Source organism: Gobio gobio (genome assembly GCF_949357685.1).
Source record: "Gobio gobio genome assembly, chromosome: 13".
NCBI classification, from domain to species: domain Eukaryota; kingdom Metazoa; phylum Chordata; class Actinopteri; order Cypriniformes; family Gobionidae; genus Gobio; species Gobio gobio.
This window is the reverse complement of record NC_137106.1, coordinates 6,023,524-6,040,889: the sequence shown is the minus strand read 5'-3', so window position 1 is coordinate 6,040,889 and position 17,366 is coordinate 6,023,524. Positions and strand designations below refer to the sequence as shown.

At 41.5% G+C, this 17,366-nt stretch overlaps 1 protein-coding gene across 1 annotated transcript in view; it reads right to left on the bottom strand.

Moving 5' to 3' along the window:
* sntg2 (syntrophin, gamma 2) overlaps window positions 1-17,366 on the bottom strand; it is a 190,551-nt gene that overhangs the window by 72,627 nt on the left and 100,558 nt on the right. The window contains exon 9 of the mRNA XM_079833212.1: window positions 4,672-4,799. Coding sequence (XP_079689338.1) covers window positions 4,672-4,799 — 128 coding nt within the window. The remainder of the gene's footprint in view (window positions 1-4,671; window positions 4,800-17,366) is intronic.

Here is a 17,366-nt window from a genome sequence, read left to right as displayed (position 1 = left end):
AGCCAAGGGCCGGAGAGTGTCCGGTTTGGGGACCACGCGATTTCGTCACTGCTTTTTGCGGATGATGTTGTCGTATTGGCCTCCTCGAGCCAGGACCTTCAGCGTGCACTGGGACGGTTTGCGGCTGGGATGAGAATCAGCACCTCCAAGTCCGAGGCCATGGTTCTCAGTCGGAAAAGGGTGGCTTGCCCGCTTCAGGTGGGTGGAGAGTTCCTGCCTCAAGTGGAGGAGTTCAGGTATCTTGGGGACTTGTTCACGAGTGAGGGAAGGATGAATTGGAGATTGACAGACGGATCGGTGCTGCTTCTGCAGTAATGCGGTCGATGTACCGGTCTGTCGTGGTAAAGAAGGAGCTGAGCTGCAAGGCAAAGCTCTCGATTTACCGGTCAATCTACGTTCCTACTCTCACCTATGTTCATTAGCTGTGGGTCATGACCGAAAGGACAAGATCCCGGATACAGGCGGCCGAAATGAGCTTTCTCCGTAGGGTGGCTGGGCGCTCACTTAGAGATAGGGTGAGGAGCTCAGTCACTCGGGAGGAACTCGGAGTAGAGCCGCTGCTCCTCCACATCGAGAGGAGCCAGCTGAGGTGGCTCGGGCATCTATTTCGGATGCCTCCTGGACGCCTTCCCAGGGAGGTGTTCCAGGCACGTCCCACCCGGAGGAGGCCCCGGGGAAGACCTAGGACATGCTGCAGGAACTATGTCTCCCGGCTGGCCTGGGAACGCCTCTGGGTTCCCCCGAAAGAGCTGGAGGAAGTGTTTAGGGAGAGGGAAGTCTGGGCGTCTCTGCTTAGACTGTTGCCCCCGCGACCCGGCCCCGGATAAGCGGAAGATGATGGATGGATAATGTTTATGTCCCTGTAAATCATTTCTTTTAAGTGGACTTAAATAAATTGTTAAAATGTGTGTGTGTGTGTGTGTGTGTGTGTGTGTGTGTGTGTGTGTGTGTGTGTGTGTGTGTGTGTGTGTGTGTGTGTGTGTGTGTGTGTGTGTGTGTGTGTGTGTGTGTGTGTGTGTGTGAGATTTAATCATTGTTTGTTTGATATTTTGCAAGTCCTCTGAGCATTTCCCCCAGACGATTACTGGGACAGACGGGAGCGTAAACTCATTAAATATGCAAATCTTATCAAATCCTAGCCGTGGGCGTTTACTTCCAAGTCTTCAGTGTGGCACGCCCATCAAATCTGAGTGTTTTTCAGAGAGCCTCAAAACCAAGGCAGAAAATAGCCTATTACTGATTCATTATGATGTCTTTGAATGTAAAAACCACACAAACGTCATAAGTTGACCTCAGACAACAGTATACAAAAATAAAAAAAGCCAGTTCATGACACCTTTAAAAAAATCTTAAACATATTAATAGCCACTCAAATGTGATTCAGGCAAGGCTAATCAGCGCAAGTAGGCTACAATGATAAAGTTAATTAGCCTAAATACACTCACCTAAAGGATTATTAGGAACACCTGTTCAATTTCTCATTAATGCAATTATCTAATCAACCAATCACATGGCAGTTGCTTCAATGCATTTAGGGGTGTGGTCCTGGTCAAGACAATCTCCTGAACTCCAAACTGAATGTCAGAATGGGAAAGAAAGGTGATTTAAGCAATTTTGAGCGTGACAGGGTTGTTGGTGCCAGACGGGCCGGTCTGAGTTTTTCACAATCTGCTCAGTTACTGGGATTTTCACGCACAACCAGTTCTAGGGTTTACAAAGAATGGTGTGAAAAGGGAAAAACATCCAGTATGCGGCAGTCCTGTGGGCAAAAATGTCTTGTTGATGCTAGAGGTCAGAGGAGAATGGGCCGACTGATTCAAGCTGATAGAAGAGCAACTTTGACTGAAATAACCACTCGTTACAACCGAGGTATGCAGCAAAGCATTTGAGAAGCCACAACACGCACAACCTTGAGGAGGATGGGCTACAACAGCAGAAGACCCCACCGGGTACCACTGATCTCCACTACAAAGAGGAAAAAGAGGCTACAATTTACACAAGCTCACCAAAATTGGACAGTTGAAGACTGGAAAAATGTTGCCTGGTCTGATGAGTCTCGATTTCTGTTGAGACATTCAGATGGTAGAGTCAGAATTTGTCGTAAACAGAATGAGAACATGGATCCATCATGCCTTGTTACCACTGTGCAGGCTGCTGGTGGTGGTGTAATGGTGTGGGGGATGTTTTCTTGGCACACTTTAGGCCCCTTAGTGCCAATTGGGCATCGTTTAAATGCCATGGCCCACCTGAGCATTGTTTCTGACCATGTCCATCCCTTTATGACCACCATGTACCCATCCTCTGATGGCTACTTCCGGCAGGATAATGCACCGTCACAAAGCTTGAATCATTTCAAATTGGTTTCTTGAACATGACAATGAGTTCACTGTACTAAAATGGCCCCCACAGTCACCAGATCTCAACCCAATAGAGCATCTTTGGGATGTGGTGGAACGGGAGCTCCGTGCCCTGGATGTGCATCCCACAAATCTCCATCAACTGCAAGATGCTCTCCTATCAATATGGGCCAACATTTCTAAAGAATGCTTTCAGCACCTTGTTGAATCAATGCCATGTAGAATTAAGGCAGTTCTGAAGGCGAAAGGGGGTCAAACACAGTATTAGTATGGTGTTCCTAATAATCCTTTAGGTGAGTGTATTTAGTTATGAAACTTCACTTTCACAAATTATATCTCATGTTTAACCACTACAGAGACATCAGAGCCAGCGGCAGAAGGCAGAAGGACTAGCCGAGGTAAAGCTGCTTTTGGCGGGGTTAACGAGCGCTGAGCGCCGCTGATCGACTAGATCTCACAAATTCAAAAACTCCAGATAAAAGTTTGAAATAGGCGCTCTCTTTCTAAATGAACCACAGATTTGAGCTTTACACAAATATATTCTCGCCTGAAAAAGTCTTAAAACTACATTTTATGACACATTAACAGTAGTATTTTTAAATACCGCAGGGTTTCCCATCCGCTATTGATGCTTGTTGGTTGGTGCGAGATGCATTCTGGGATACCTGCCTGTCTCGAGTCAGCTCAAGTCACCTCTCGATGCGTCCTCGATAAAAGGGGCAGATCAAGGACACATCCGTGGATTTGAACTGTACTTGGCTAGATGTGAACTTTGAAATGGAACAGGACTTGGGCAGCGACTGATGACGTTTCACAAGTCCACGAGAACACAAGTACAGACAAGAACGCATATTGAGAAACGGCCAGTGTGTTCATTTACGGTAGCAACGAATGCTAAAACATGCTAGAAATGTGCTACGAAATGATAACTATGTTAATTCATGGTAACAAAATGCCAATTCATGTTAACAACATGTTAAAACATGTTAATTCATGCTAGCAAAATGCTAATTCAAGTTAACAAACTAGACGTGCTAGAACATGTTAGCAAAACATGTTAATTCTTAATTTAGATTGCAGTGCTTTATGGGAGTGGGTGGAGCTAAAGAGAACTTTTGGCACTTTTGCTTGTTTAGACTCTCTGATTGGTGTAGTGTAATTTTGAGTACAACATCGTGGGTAATGTAGTTATTTACTATGAATTCTGCTGTTGAACACAATTATAAAAAAAAAAAGTTAAAATAATGCAGGCCAATGGCTTCAATCTAAGCAAATGTAAATATATGGCCAAAAAGTAAATTTAATGTGTCAATTCATGGTAGCAAAATGCTAAACATGCTAGAAATGTGCTACAAAATGATAACAATATGTGAAATCATGCTAACAACATGCTAATTCATGTTAACAGCATGCTAATTCATGATAACAAAATACTAATTCATGTTAACAAACTAGACGTGTTAGAACATGTTAGCAAAAGGCTAATTCATGCTTTAAATTTGTAGACCAGGGTACTTCATGGGAGTGGGCAGAGCTTAAGAGAACTTTTGGCTTTTTGCCTGTTTAGACTCTCTGATTGGTGTAATTTTCTGTACAGCATCATGGGTAATGTAGTTTTTCACCATGAATTCTGCTGTTAAACACGATTATAGTTGAAATAATGCAGGCAAATTGCTTCAATAGAAGCAAATGTAAATATATGGCCAAAAAGTAAGATGGAATTCTGATAGTTTGTCAATAAATGAGATCTTTATAACATACAATGCATATAAACATCAGTCGTCACTCTATAACATAGATGTATATTATATGCTAATAATATTGTAGATTGTGTGCAACAGGTTTTTATGATGTTGATCATTTTCAGGCCTGAGACTTTTGTGCATCAAACATGATACAGCAGACTTTACAGGGTTAAAATCAAAGTTGTCGGAAAGGAAACTCCCGAAGCAAATGCACATTCGGATTATGCATTCTGCCTAATTAAGGATGAGAAACGAACCTCTCTGCTTTCCACCTGCTGCAATCACAACCTTTGAGTTTTAAACTGGTTATTTATAGATTTCTTTCCTCCGATTGACTATGCGATATGCTATCGTTCTGCTTGAGAACTAAAGTCAGAGCCACTTCTTTTCGACCTGTGCTCCTCTCGCTGGTTGCTGCATCGCTGACCTTTCCAGACACGGCATGCCGCTGCATAGATATTGGATTTAACATCCTCTCCCCTAAATGAAAAATGCTTGCAAAACCAACATTCGGAGCGGCCGCGTGGCAAACCTTACAGCTCGTGCAGCGGCGCAGCGGATTACCGTACCTTAATTTGTCGGTTCCAGCTTTGCGTCGAGAGATTCGAGCCATGAAGAGAGGGAGGGTGACGGCATCGAGCCAGCGTTTCTCATACTTTGGTTCATTAGCCGAAGGTGAGGAGGGCGACGACGGGGCCTAGATGGAATAAATGAGAGGGAGAGAGTGAGAGGGCAGAGCAGAAACATCTCGTTTTAGTGCCTTCCGCTGCCCTTTGATCACGATGCCAGCGGCCTCATAACAACCGTCTCCCGCGATCCTAAAGCATCCGCTCGGACTCGACAGATAATAACTCTGGCTCAACGTTATCCTGCACTATTTTACAAATGAATGAGGATTACAGTTGCCTCACAGAAATACAGGATATTTTCATGCACACATGCCATGAGAACACTGCAAAAAAATGATTTTCTCACCTTTTTTAATCTTGAAACATTGATGCAAGATACGTTTTCATGACTTCAGATACTCAGATAAAATTGAGTTTATGCTTAAAACAAGAGAAAGACAAAAAACGGCCAAAAAAGTAGACTTTTGCTCATCCACTTTTTCTCGCCGTGTTGGTTCTGGAAGTTTTTTTTCCGTTCATTTCTCCCATAAGGATTTCAAAGTCTTTGTTAAAGCGTTATCAGCCATGAACCAAACCAGCCAGCTACAAGGAGAATCACAACATTATATAACAAAAATACCTGACTCAACAGCTTTAATGAGGGAAATAACTACAATCCCATGAAGCATTGCGAACAGCATAATCAAATTAAAAACGAAGGAGGAATATAAAACTATTCAATTAAAAAATGTAGATTGCGGTGCTTCATGGGAGTGGGCGGAGTTAAAGAGAACTTTCAGTAGGCTACTTTTTGCTTGTTTCGACTCGCTTTTCTTACAGCATCATGGGTAATGTAGTTTTTCACTGGTAACCCCTTTACGCACAAAGATCATCGACAGCCCCAGATTACTGTTGTTCAACATTCACTGCAGGTTAAACAAAGAAAGCTTCAGTGCGTCCTCGTCCTGGTGCAGGTTTTTGCGTTTAATATTCACAGATGCTAACAGAATAAACTTAGCCTACCTTGCACTCAGCTGCTGAATACGTTGCTCTCAGAAATGAACAGCTTTTCATGAGGTTAATTATTCCAGGATAATTCCTCAACGCGTCTCAAAATGATGTAGCTGAAGTAGGCTATAGCAGTACTTGATGTGTTTGCTTGAGTTGATGTGGGCGTTGACGCATGGATCGTCAGTATTTGAATCTCAAACAACGCACGCTCCATGGGCGTGGTCGCATTAGCGGATAATGAGACGCTCGCGAATGACTGACATCTCTCTGTTTTCAAACAGACTACATAAACACAGAATATTTGTTTTCGATTTGGTTTACATTATTTAAAACCTGACATTTCAACGTTTCTTTAGACATATATCTCATGTTTGTGTGATACATTTTCACTAAGCTACAGGTCATTTTCTGAATACAATCAGATTAGACCTCATTGACAGAGAGGCTGCAGATCGCGCATCATGTTTGTTTTCTTTATTTTGCAAAAAGCACAACATTTAGTTTTTATTGTGACTGTACACAAAACAAATAGAAACTTATATAAATAGAAACAGATTATAATGATGTATAACACTTGCCTGAATGATAAAAAACGAGTTATTTGAGTCTCTTTGGGACTGATAAGAAAAAAAGCAATTTGGTCGCGCCGGCGACTACTGCTAAGTCACATTCAATAGTCCATAAACCAAATCATGTCCTCATAAACCACGAGTAAACACACACAAATGTTGTAAAACTTGCGCATGACATGGTGTTTCTAAAAGCAGCATTTTTTCCACATTTTCTAAGGATGTCACAGCTTTCAGACGCGCTCAACACAATAGCTGTGGCACTCCTGACTCTTTAGCTCCGCCCACACGATACGCCTCCAGACGCTCGGTTTTATCCGGAAAGACTCTGTACAGCGTATCAGTCTTTTATAAAAATGATAAAACTAAAGACTCTTCGGAGATATGAAGGATGCAGTACTACTCTATAGGTCCTCAAGATTAAAGGTAGAGTAGGTAAGAATGATCTAAAACACTTTTGTCCAAATTTGTTTAAACTTTCTTTATATGTCAATACATAATTAAAATGTAAGTACTCTGAAAAAGAGAGTATAAAAATCGAGTGACTCTAGACTTTTTAATCTGCAATAAACACTGCTCATTATTTTCATTCAGGCCGAAATAAGTGATTGGCTTGGGCGACTGTCACTCTCTCTCGCTACCATGGCTACCACCGCTTTTGCTCCAGGATCTGCCCACATGCGCCCCAGTGTTGCCAAGTTGGGCTACTTCAAACACTGTTGCCGCGGGCTGTTTTTCATGTCCGCAGGTTGAAGCGACCCCAATTATGTGATATTTTGCCCCGGGATTTGCGAATTTTAGCAGGCAGCCCTACCAAAAAGACACATATTTTACCCCCCAAATGCGATTTTTACCGGAGAAACACGATTGGGCTTGTTTTGGGCTAATTTTGAGTAGCAATTGGGCGGATTTTGTTGTGAAAACCTGGCAACCCTGGCGCACCCGTTTGATTTGAGGAGTCCAAGAGGCTGTATTTCTGCTGGACAGGTAATCTTTCATTTTGATTATAATTTTTTTTGGTTTATGTTTTCATGAAGCATGTCTCACTAGCACACGTAGCTGCCTAATATAGCTAACATAACATTACTTAGCATAAAGTTACAATGTTATACACTTAGCGAGCCATTAGTAGAGATGATAAATACTCAATATGCTTAGCTCAAGTTGCTCGCTGTCATGTTGAATTTCGCAAAATGTAACTTTAGATAATGCATGTGTAAAAGCTGGTACACCGCATCCGGGAACTTTTTTTAGAACTAAGTTAGCTTTAGCTACTACCCTCTGTCTGAACTCTTTTACCATGTTCACCGGGAACTTTACCTGCACGTTTATGTCTTCCTTTGGTTTGTTTTTATATACTCTACCAATGTTTGCTGATGTTTTTATCTTGTATCTGTGTGTGTCGTAGACACTGTGTTGTGTGTGTATTTTAAACTTTACCAGTATCGTTATTCTAGCTTGATAGTGAGTACTAAAAGACATCTTATTTGTTTATATTCATAATGATAAAGTTAGATTTTTTATTACATGTGATTCTGACATGATGTCACTACATGCACTTCTTCTCCGCTCGTCTCAGGTAAATAATGCGTCTTTCAGCTGAGCTGAGCGGTCGTTGTGGCGCATTCATGTGTTTTGGGGGCGTGGCTTTGGAAAGAGCCCAGAAGGGAGAAGGTGGAGTGAATGGAAATAATGAGCTGTCTTTAAAACAGTCGTGAGAGGTCTACAGACACTCAATTTTTATACTTTCTTTTTCAGAGTATTTACATTTTAATTATGTATTGATATATAAAGAAAGTTTAAACAAATTTGGAAAAAAAGTTTTTTAACCAAATCTTACCTACCCTACCTTTAACATGAGACTGGCAGAAACTCTGTGTGATACCCCCCTTTAAAACTAAGTTGAAATAATGAAAACTAAGTTGAAGCAAATACCATTGATTAACACATCGGAGCTCACAGACTGTCTTTAAAGGTTTATAAGTTATCATTAAAAAACTATTTCCCTATGGAGAAAATGAATGGAGTTTGTACGTCCGGATCCCGACGGTTGAGCTCTATTCAAAAGAGAAAACAAGTGTATTTTTCTGACTGCACTGGCAGATGTTTGTTTTTGTTTTAAACAAGACTTAGAAACTGTAATTTAGCTTGTTAAGTAAATGTATCTGGATTTAAGAATGTTTTAGGTATTTGCTTGGCAGAAAGACGATGCAAGTCTAAAGCAGATGAGCGTTTCCGCCACAGTAAACACTATAGTTAGCTTCCTAATGCTGCAAACGCTGTTGGGAACTCATAAAGATTCTGCTTGTCAAGCCCAAAGTTTATAGTTTTCAAAACGTGCGTCACATTTGTACTCGACTCACTTCAACAGCTAAATCCCATAAGTCATATCGGCATTAACATAATATTATGCATGACATGCGTGAATCTCTCGGATGCAAATAGCCAGTGAGGTCGGTAAGCTTATAAATCTCCTCGTATCAAATCAAATTCATAATATTTTTCTCCAAAACATATCAGTACAGGTGCTTCACAGAAGCTGCAGTGCGCTTATGATGGGGATATAGATTTTTTGAGGCGTTTCTGACCTTGCTTCTAGAAGTAACATGTTTTTTATTTAAAAAGTCTAAACTTGAAGAGGGGAAAATGCAACTTGAAGTGTTTCTTGTATCCTACAGTAGAAGTTTCTTTTCACTTTAGACGGTTGCAAGCAACCCTTATCAACCTGCCAGTACAATAAAATATTTAAATATTAATAAAAATTTCACAGACACATTAAAATGACAGGATAGACAGATGGACGGACGGATGGATGGATGGATAGATATATAGATGAATGGATGGATGGATAGACAGATGGACGGATGGATAGACGGATGGATGGACGGATAGATAGATAGATAGATAGATAGATAGATAGATAGATAGATAGATAGATAGATAGATAGATAGATAGATAGATAGATAGATAGATAGATAGATAGATAGATAGATAGATAGATAGATAGATAGATAGATAGATAAACAGATGGATGGATGGATGGATGGATGGACAGATCGACGGACGGACGGACGGACGGACGGATAGATAGATAGATAGATAGATAGATAGATAGATAGATAAACAGATGGATGGATGGATGGATCGACTGATTGATGGATGGATGGATGGATGGATGGATGGATGGATGGATGGATGGATGGATGGATGGATGGATGGATGGATGGATGGATGGATGGATGGATGGATGGATGGATAGATAGATGGTTGGATGGACAATGGATGGATGGATGATGGATGGATGGATGGATCGATAGATGGATAGATGGATAGATGGATAGATAGATAGATAGATAGATAGATAGATAGATAGATAGATAGATAGATAGATAGATAGATAGATAGATAGATAGATAGATAGATAGATAGATAGATAGATAGATAGATAGATAGATAGATAGATAGATAGATAGATAGATAATAGGTAATAAACATTCAAATGAAATCAGAAAATATCTAAAAGTGAAAAACTAATTGCACATGCAAGCACAACTTCGCAGTGTTTTTTCCTGTACAGGACACTTTTAGCATAATTAGCTCTGACTGGATTCTTTCATTTGTGGCTGAATCTCAAGCCATCACCAATTACATGTGAAGCTCTTTCTCCAGTCAGATTCTCCTCTGCTGTTTATTCAGACCCGGGCTGGATAATTAAACTTGATTTGACTTTCATGTTGTGCTGCAGTAGATGACACTGAATGAAATATCGCAGGCATGTCGAGATGGATCAGACTGAGAGAGCGAGGAGCCGAACACCAGCTCTTCATTTCACTTTCTCTGCCACACCTCCAGATCCCAACAGCAAAACTCACTGTTTCTCAAATAAAGACAAGCCCAATAGTTCATCCCGTCATACTACTGTCATATCTCAGCATTGAGATGCTATTATAGTTTTTTTTATAAATATTTGGATTGTTTTTAATTAAATAAATGATTATGTAATAATTAAATTAATTTAGTTTTTAAATTACATTTTCAGTTTTCCATTTTAAATTTAAAGTTTTCGTTTTTTTTAAATATGTCTATATATATTTTATTAATTTTTATTTTAGTTTTTGATAGAAATACATATAGATGATGGATGGATGGATGGATGGATGAATGGATGGATTGATAGAAAGACAGATAGATGATGGATGGATGGATGGATGAATGAATTGATAGAAAGACAGATGGATGGATGGATGGATGGATGGATGGATGGATGGATGGATGGATGGATGGATGGATAGATAGATAAGACGGACGGACGGACGGATGGATGATGGATAGATAGAAGGATAGACGGATGGATGGATGGATAGATAGTTAGATAGATGGATGAATGAATGGATGGAAAGACAGATGGATGGATGGATGGATGGATGGATAGATAGATAGATAGATAGATAGATAGATAGATAGATAGATAGATAGATAGATAGATAGATAGATAGATAGATAGATAGATAGATAGATAGATAGATAGATAGATAGATAGATAGATAGATAGATAGATAGATAGATAGATAGATAGATAGATAGATAGATAGATAGATGGATAGATAGATAGACAGATGGATGGATGGATAGACAGATAGATACAGATGGATGGATAGACAGATGGATAGATAGATAGATAGATAGATAGATAGATAGATAGATAGATAGATAGATAGATAGATAGATAGATAGATAGATAGATAGATAGATAGATAGATAGATAGATAGATAGATAGATAGATAGATAGATAGATAGATAGATAGATAGATAGATAGATAGATAGATAGATAGATGAAAGGATGGATAGAACAACAGATAGATGGATGGACGGACGGATGAATGGATGGATAGACAGATGGATGGATGAATGGATGGATAGATGGACGAATAGACAGATGGACGGATGGATGGAAAAATGGATGGATGGATGGATGGATGGATGGATGGATAGGAAGACAGATAAATGGACGGATGGATGGACAATGGATGGATAGATAGACGATGGATGGATGCATGAATGGATGGATAGAAATACAGAAAGATGGATAGATGGATGGATGGATGGATGGATGGATAGATAGACGGATGGGTAGACAGATGGACGGATGGATAGACAGATGGACAGATGGATGGATGGATGAATGGATGGATAGATGGACGGATGGATAGACAGATGAATGGATGGATGGATAGACAGATAGATGGATGGATAGATGGATGACGGATGGATAGATAGATGGACAGATAGACGGATGGATGGATGGATAAACAGATGGACGGATGGATGGATGGATGGATAGATGGACGGATGGATAGACAGATGAATGGATGGATGGATAGACAGATAGATGGATGGATAGATGGATGACGGATGGATAGATAGATGGACAGATAGACGGATGGATGGATGGATAGATGGACGGATGGATAGACAGATGAATGGATGGATGGATAGACAGATAGATGGATGGATAGATGGATGACGGATGGATAGATAGATGGACAGATAGACGGATGGATGGATGGATAGATGGACGGATGGATAGACAGATGAATGGATGGATAGATGGACAGATGGATGGATGGAGAGATGGATGACGGATGACGGATGGATAGATGACGGATGACGGATGGATAGATGATGGATGGATGGATGGATAGATAGATGGGTAATAAACAATCGGTAATAAAGAAATAAGCCCAGACAGCAACATAATGTCGGTTGTGGATTCGACGTGTTCCAGATGTGGGCAGACACTGCTGCTGTCTGAGAACTGAGTACCTGCATGTAAAAAAAAATGGTCTCCAGTGGTTTACGGGTTTGAGCTGGTTTAGCTGTATAAACAGTTTCCGCTGAACAAATATGTGGAGTATGTAAGCATTCAATTAGAGTTGGTACAACCAAACTACTAGTGTTACTGGTATTGCATTATTGAGAGAAAAAAATACGTATTACTGTATATTTCGCTTTTTTTTTTTTTTTTTTTTTTTAAGATATTTCAGTGGCAAAAAGAGCTGCTACACTAATTATTGGCAGGCATGTAAATGAATAAATGCTAAAGCAGCAGCTCGTCGGCCGATGAAAGCGAAACACTGTCAATCAGCTCAATGTCACCGCAGCCTGGAGGGGACGGAGAGCTCAGAGAATTATAATCACCTGCGGGCGACGAGCTCAACCACTACAAGAGGATTAGAAGAAGAAAAACTAATTTGAAGAACACAAGAAAGAAGCACAAATATTGTCGACTCAGCAGTCAGGAGAGCGCTGCGTGTGTTTCTGCACATTTCCGTGTCTGGCAAAGACAGAGAGAGAGAGACAATAGAAGAATTCATCTGTTTACGGTAATTGGATACACTGGCTGCCATTCAATGTTTAATAATGAAGTATATTTCCTGGAAAAGGCCGCCTGCATTCTTTCCATGTTTGCATCTAGGAGAACTTCATTAAAAGAAACTATTCTGTTCCTGGAACGTGCTCTCATTTACACAGAACTGATAAATGAGCTGATCTGAACACACCATGGTGACCGTTATGTCACAAATTGTATGTTAAGGGAAACATCACTGTAACTATTTCTCACGCGTAGAGAGACAAATGTTTGTTTACAATATGGCAGAAACATCATCAATCTAACACTGAAGGAGGACCCCAAGCCATAAGAATATCAGAGAGACTTTTCACTTCAGACAGTAAGAAACGACACAGAACATAGCAACTGCCTGGCAAACACCCAGATCAATCTATAGCAACTCCATAGAAACGCCCTGGCAAACACCCAGATCAATCTATAGCAACTCCATAGAAACGCCCTGGCAAACACCCAGATCAATCTATAGCAACTCCATAGAAACGCCCTGGCAAACACCCAGATCAATCTATAGCAACCCCATAGAAACACCCTGGCAAACACCCAGATCAATCTATAGCAACTCCATAGAAACGCCCTGGCAAACACCCAGATCAATCTATAGCAACTCCATAGAAACGCCCTGGCAAACACCCAGATCAATCTATAGCAACCCCATAGAAACACCCTGGCAAACACCCAGATCAATCTATAGCAACCCCATAGAAACGCCCTGGCAAACACCCAGATCAATCTATAGCAACTCCATAGAAACGCCCTGGCAAACACCTAGGACACCTTAACAACCCCATAGAAACGCACTGGCAAACATCCAGATCAATCTATAGCAACCCCATAGAAACGCCCTGGCAAACACCCAGATCAATCTATAGCAACCCCATAGAAACGCCCTGGCAAACACCCAGATCAATCTACAGCAACCCCATAGAAACGCCCTGGCAAACACCCAGATCAATCTATAGCAACCCCATAGAAACGCCCTGGCAAACACCCAGATCAATCTACAGCAACCCCATAGAAAAGCCCTGGCAAACACCCAGATCAATCTATAGCAACCCCATAGAAACGCCCTGGCAAACACCCAGATCAATCTATAGCAACCCCATAGAAAAGCCCTGGCAAACACCCAGATCAATCTATAGCAACCCCATAGAAACGCCCTGGCAAACACCCAGATCAATCTATAGCAACTCCATAGAAACGCCCTGGCAAACACCCAGATCAATCTATAGCAACCCCATAGAAACGCCCTGGCAAACACCCAGATCAATCTATAGCAACCCCATAGAAACACCCTGGCAAACACCCAGATCAATCTATAGCAACCCCATAGAAACGCCCTGGCAAACACCCAGATCAATCTATAGCAACCCCATAGAAAAGCCCTGGCAAACACCCAGATCAATCTACAGCAACCCCATAGAAAAGCCCTGGCAAACACCCAGATCAATCTACAGCAACCCCATAGAAAAGCCCTGGCAAACACCCAGATCAATCTATAGCAACCCCATAGAAACGCCCTGGCAAACACCCAGATCAATCTACAGCAACCCCATAGAAAAGCCCTGGCAAACACCCAGATCAATCTATAGCAACCCCATAGAAACGCCCTGGCAAACACCCAGATCAATCTATAGCAACTCCATAGAAACGCCCTGGCAAACACCCAGATCAATCTATAGCAACCCCATAGAAACGCCCTGGCAAACACCCAGATCAATCTATAGCAACCCTATGGAAACACCCTGGCAAACACCCAGATCAATCTATAGCAACCCCATAGAAACACCCTGGCAAACACCCAGATCAATCTATAGCAACCCATAGAAACACCCTGGCAAACACCCAGATCAATCTATAGCAACCCATAGAAACACCCTGGCAAACACCCAGATCAATCTATAGCAACCCCATAGAAACACCCTGGCAAACACCCAGATCAATCTATAGCAACCCCATAGAAACGCCCTGGCAAACACCCAGATCAATCTATAGCAACCCCATTGAAACGCCCTGGCAAACACCCAGATCAATCTATAGCAACCCCATTGAAACGCCCTGGCAAACACCCAGATCAATCTATAGCAACCCCATAGAAACGCCCTGGCAAACACCCAGATCAATCTATAGCAACCCCATAGAAACGCACTGGCAAACACCCAGATCAATCTATAGCAACCCCATAGAAACGCCCTGGCAAACACCCAGATCAATCTATAGCAACCCCATAGAAAAGCCCTGGCAAACACCCAGATCAATCTATAGCAACCCCATAGAAACGCCCTGGCAAACACCCAGATCAATCTATAGCAACCCCATTGAAAAGCCCTGGCAAACACCCAGATCAATCTATAGCAACCCCATTGAAACGCCCTGGCAAACACGCAGATCAATCTATAGCAACCCCATAGAAACGCCCTGGCAAACACCCAGATCAATCTATAGCAACCCCATAGAAAAGCCCTGGCAAACACCCAGATCAATCTATAGCAACCCCATAGAAACGCCCTGGCAAACACCCAGATCAATCTATAGCAACCCCATTGAAAAGCCCTGGCAAACACCCAGATCAATCTATAGCAACCCCATAGAAACGCCCTGGCAAACATCCAGATCAATCTATAGCAACCCCATTGAAACGCCCTGGCAAACACGCAGATCAATCTATAGCAACCCCATAGAAACGCCCTGGCAAACACCCAGATCAATCTATAGCAACCCCATTGAAAAGCCCTGGCAAACACCCAGATCAATCTATAGCAACCCCATAGAAACGCCCTGGCAAACACCCAGATCAATCTATAGCAACCCCATAGAAAAGCCCTGGCAAACACCCAGATCAATCTATAGCAACCCCATAGAAACACCCTGGCAAACACCCAGATCAATCTATAGCAACCCCATAGAAACGCCCTGGCAAACACCCAGATCAATCTATAGCAACCCCATAGAAACGCCCTGGCAAACACCCAGATCAATCTATAGCAACCCCATAGAAACACCCTGGCAAACACCCAGATCAATCTATAGCAACCCCATAGAAACGCCCTGGCAAACACCCAGATCAATCTATAGCAACCCCATAGAAACGCCCTGTTAAACACCCAGATCAATCTATAGCAGTGGTCGCCAACCCGTCGATCGCGATCGACTGGTCGATCTTTATCACTGTCCCGGTAGCTCCCGATAAATAACCGAAAAATAATTAACAACATGTAACAAGTAGAATTAGGTACTGCTCCTTTAAGGCAGAATGCATGCACTCACTCACTCGCTGATGAGTGGGCAGTTCGTGGATGGAGCGCGAGCTGTGAACATTGCATGTATGCGTGTATTTCTGTTGCTCTTTGCACTGTTTATTTTCTGTTCAGTAACGCTATTGTTAGTGGAGTGTTTTGCAAACTGCCCCATGTGTGCGTGGGATCGACGACGCTGATAATAAACCCCTGAGAAATATCAGATACGTGAGTTTTGCTTACACTTGGCTACAACCATTCAGGCCAGCTATCCGGCCTCTCTGTGTACGAGCGTTACAAACACATTATCAAGAAACGAAATCGCTACATATGCTCCCAAAATATATTCTCTGCAACCTCAAAATTCGCACAGCACAAATCGACCGATGTTATAGTTAGATAGGACAGCACTACTGCAGCACGCATCGCCGCAGACGAGCAGCTGAATATCTCTTCAGCAAACTGACGCAAATTAAAGTAAAAGTTGCAGATGCTCAATACACAATCATCATCATCATTAAAGGAAAAGAAACTAATTGATCAGTTCTTATGCCACTCTCTCTCTAATTTCGCGGTCCTTGAATTAACTGTTGATCAATAAAATGGTGGTGATGTGAACTCATATACGTGATGATGTGAACAGGCATATAGCGTGGGAATTGAAGATTGGATTTATATCCGTTTTGTGGAGACACATTTATGTGGCCAAGTGTAAATGGAATGGTTCTGATAAATCAGATAAATATCTGATCTGTAAAAACACATGAAGTGGACCAGCCTAATAGGCCCAGCAAGATCACTCTTTGGGAAGCTTGAAATATAGGAAGAACAATATAGACATTGAATTGGGGAGGGGGGTTACATGAATGTATCCCTGAACAAAACTGACTGTCTTCAGAATAGTTTCTATGGCATTTTACAGCGGTACCCAAATAAACGCTTGTTTTCCATAAGCACCTCCTACTGTCAGAGAGTGAATTAGCATTTTTATTCAGTCCATCTGTTTTTGTTTTGTGCAGGTGTGTCTTATGTTACAATTTCACAAAGCTAAAGTCAGAGCATTCTGTATTTACTCTAAGTCTTGAAATTATGCAATAATTTAAATAAAAAACAACTGCTCATGCTACATATGTGTATCTTTGTTTGGATCATAATTAAAATGCAGTGGTTGCCTCACATTTCAAATGGCATTTTTTTTAAGGTCACTTTGGCCTGTTATAGAGCAAATAAACAACAAATAAATTTGCTTAAAAAACGACAGATGGTCTCGGAAATAAAAAAAACCTCTGAATCGGCCATGAAAAATCTATAGGTAGATCTTGCCTTTCATCAAGGCTAAGGTCAGGGATCTTTGGCTTGAAAAGGTTGGTGACCACTGATCTATAGCAACCCCATAGAAACGCCCTGGCAAACACCCAGATCAATCTA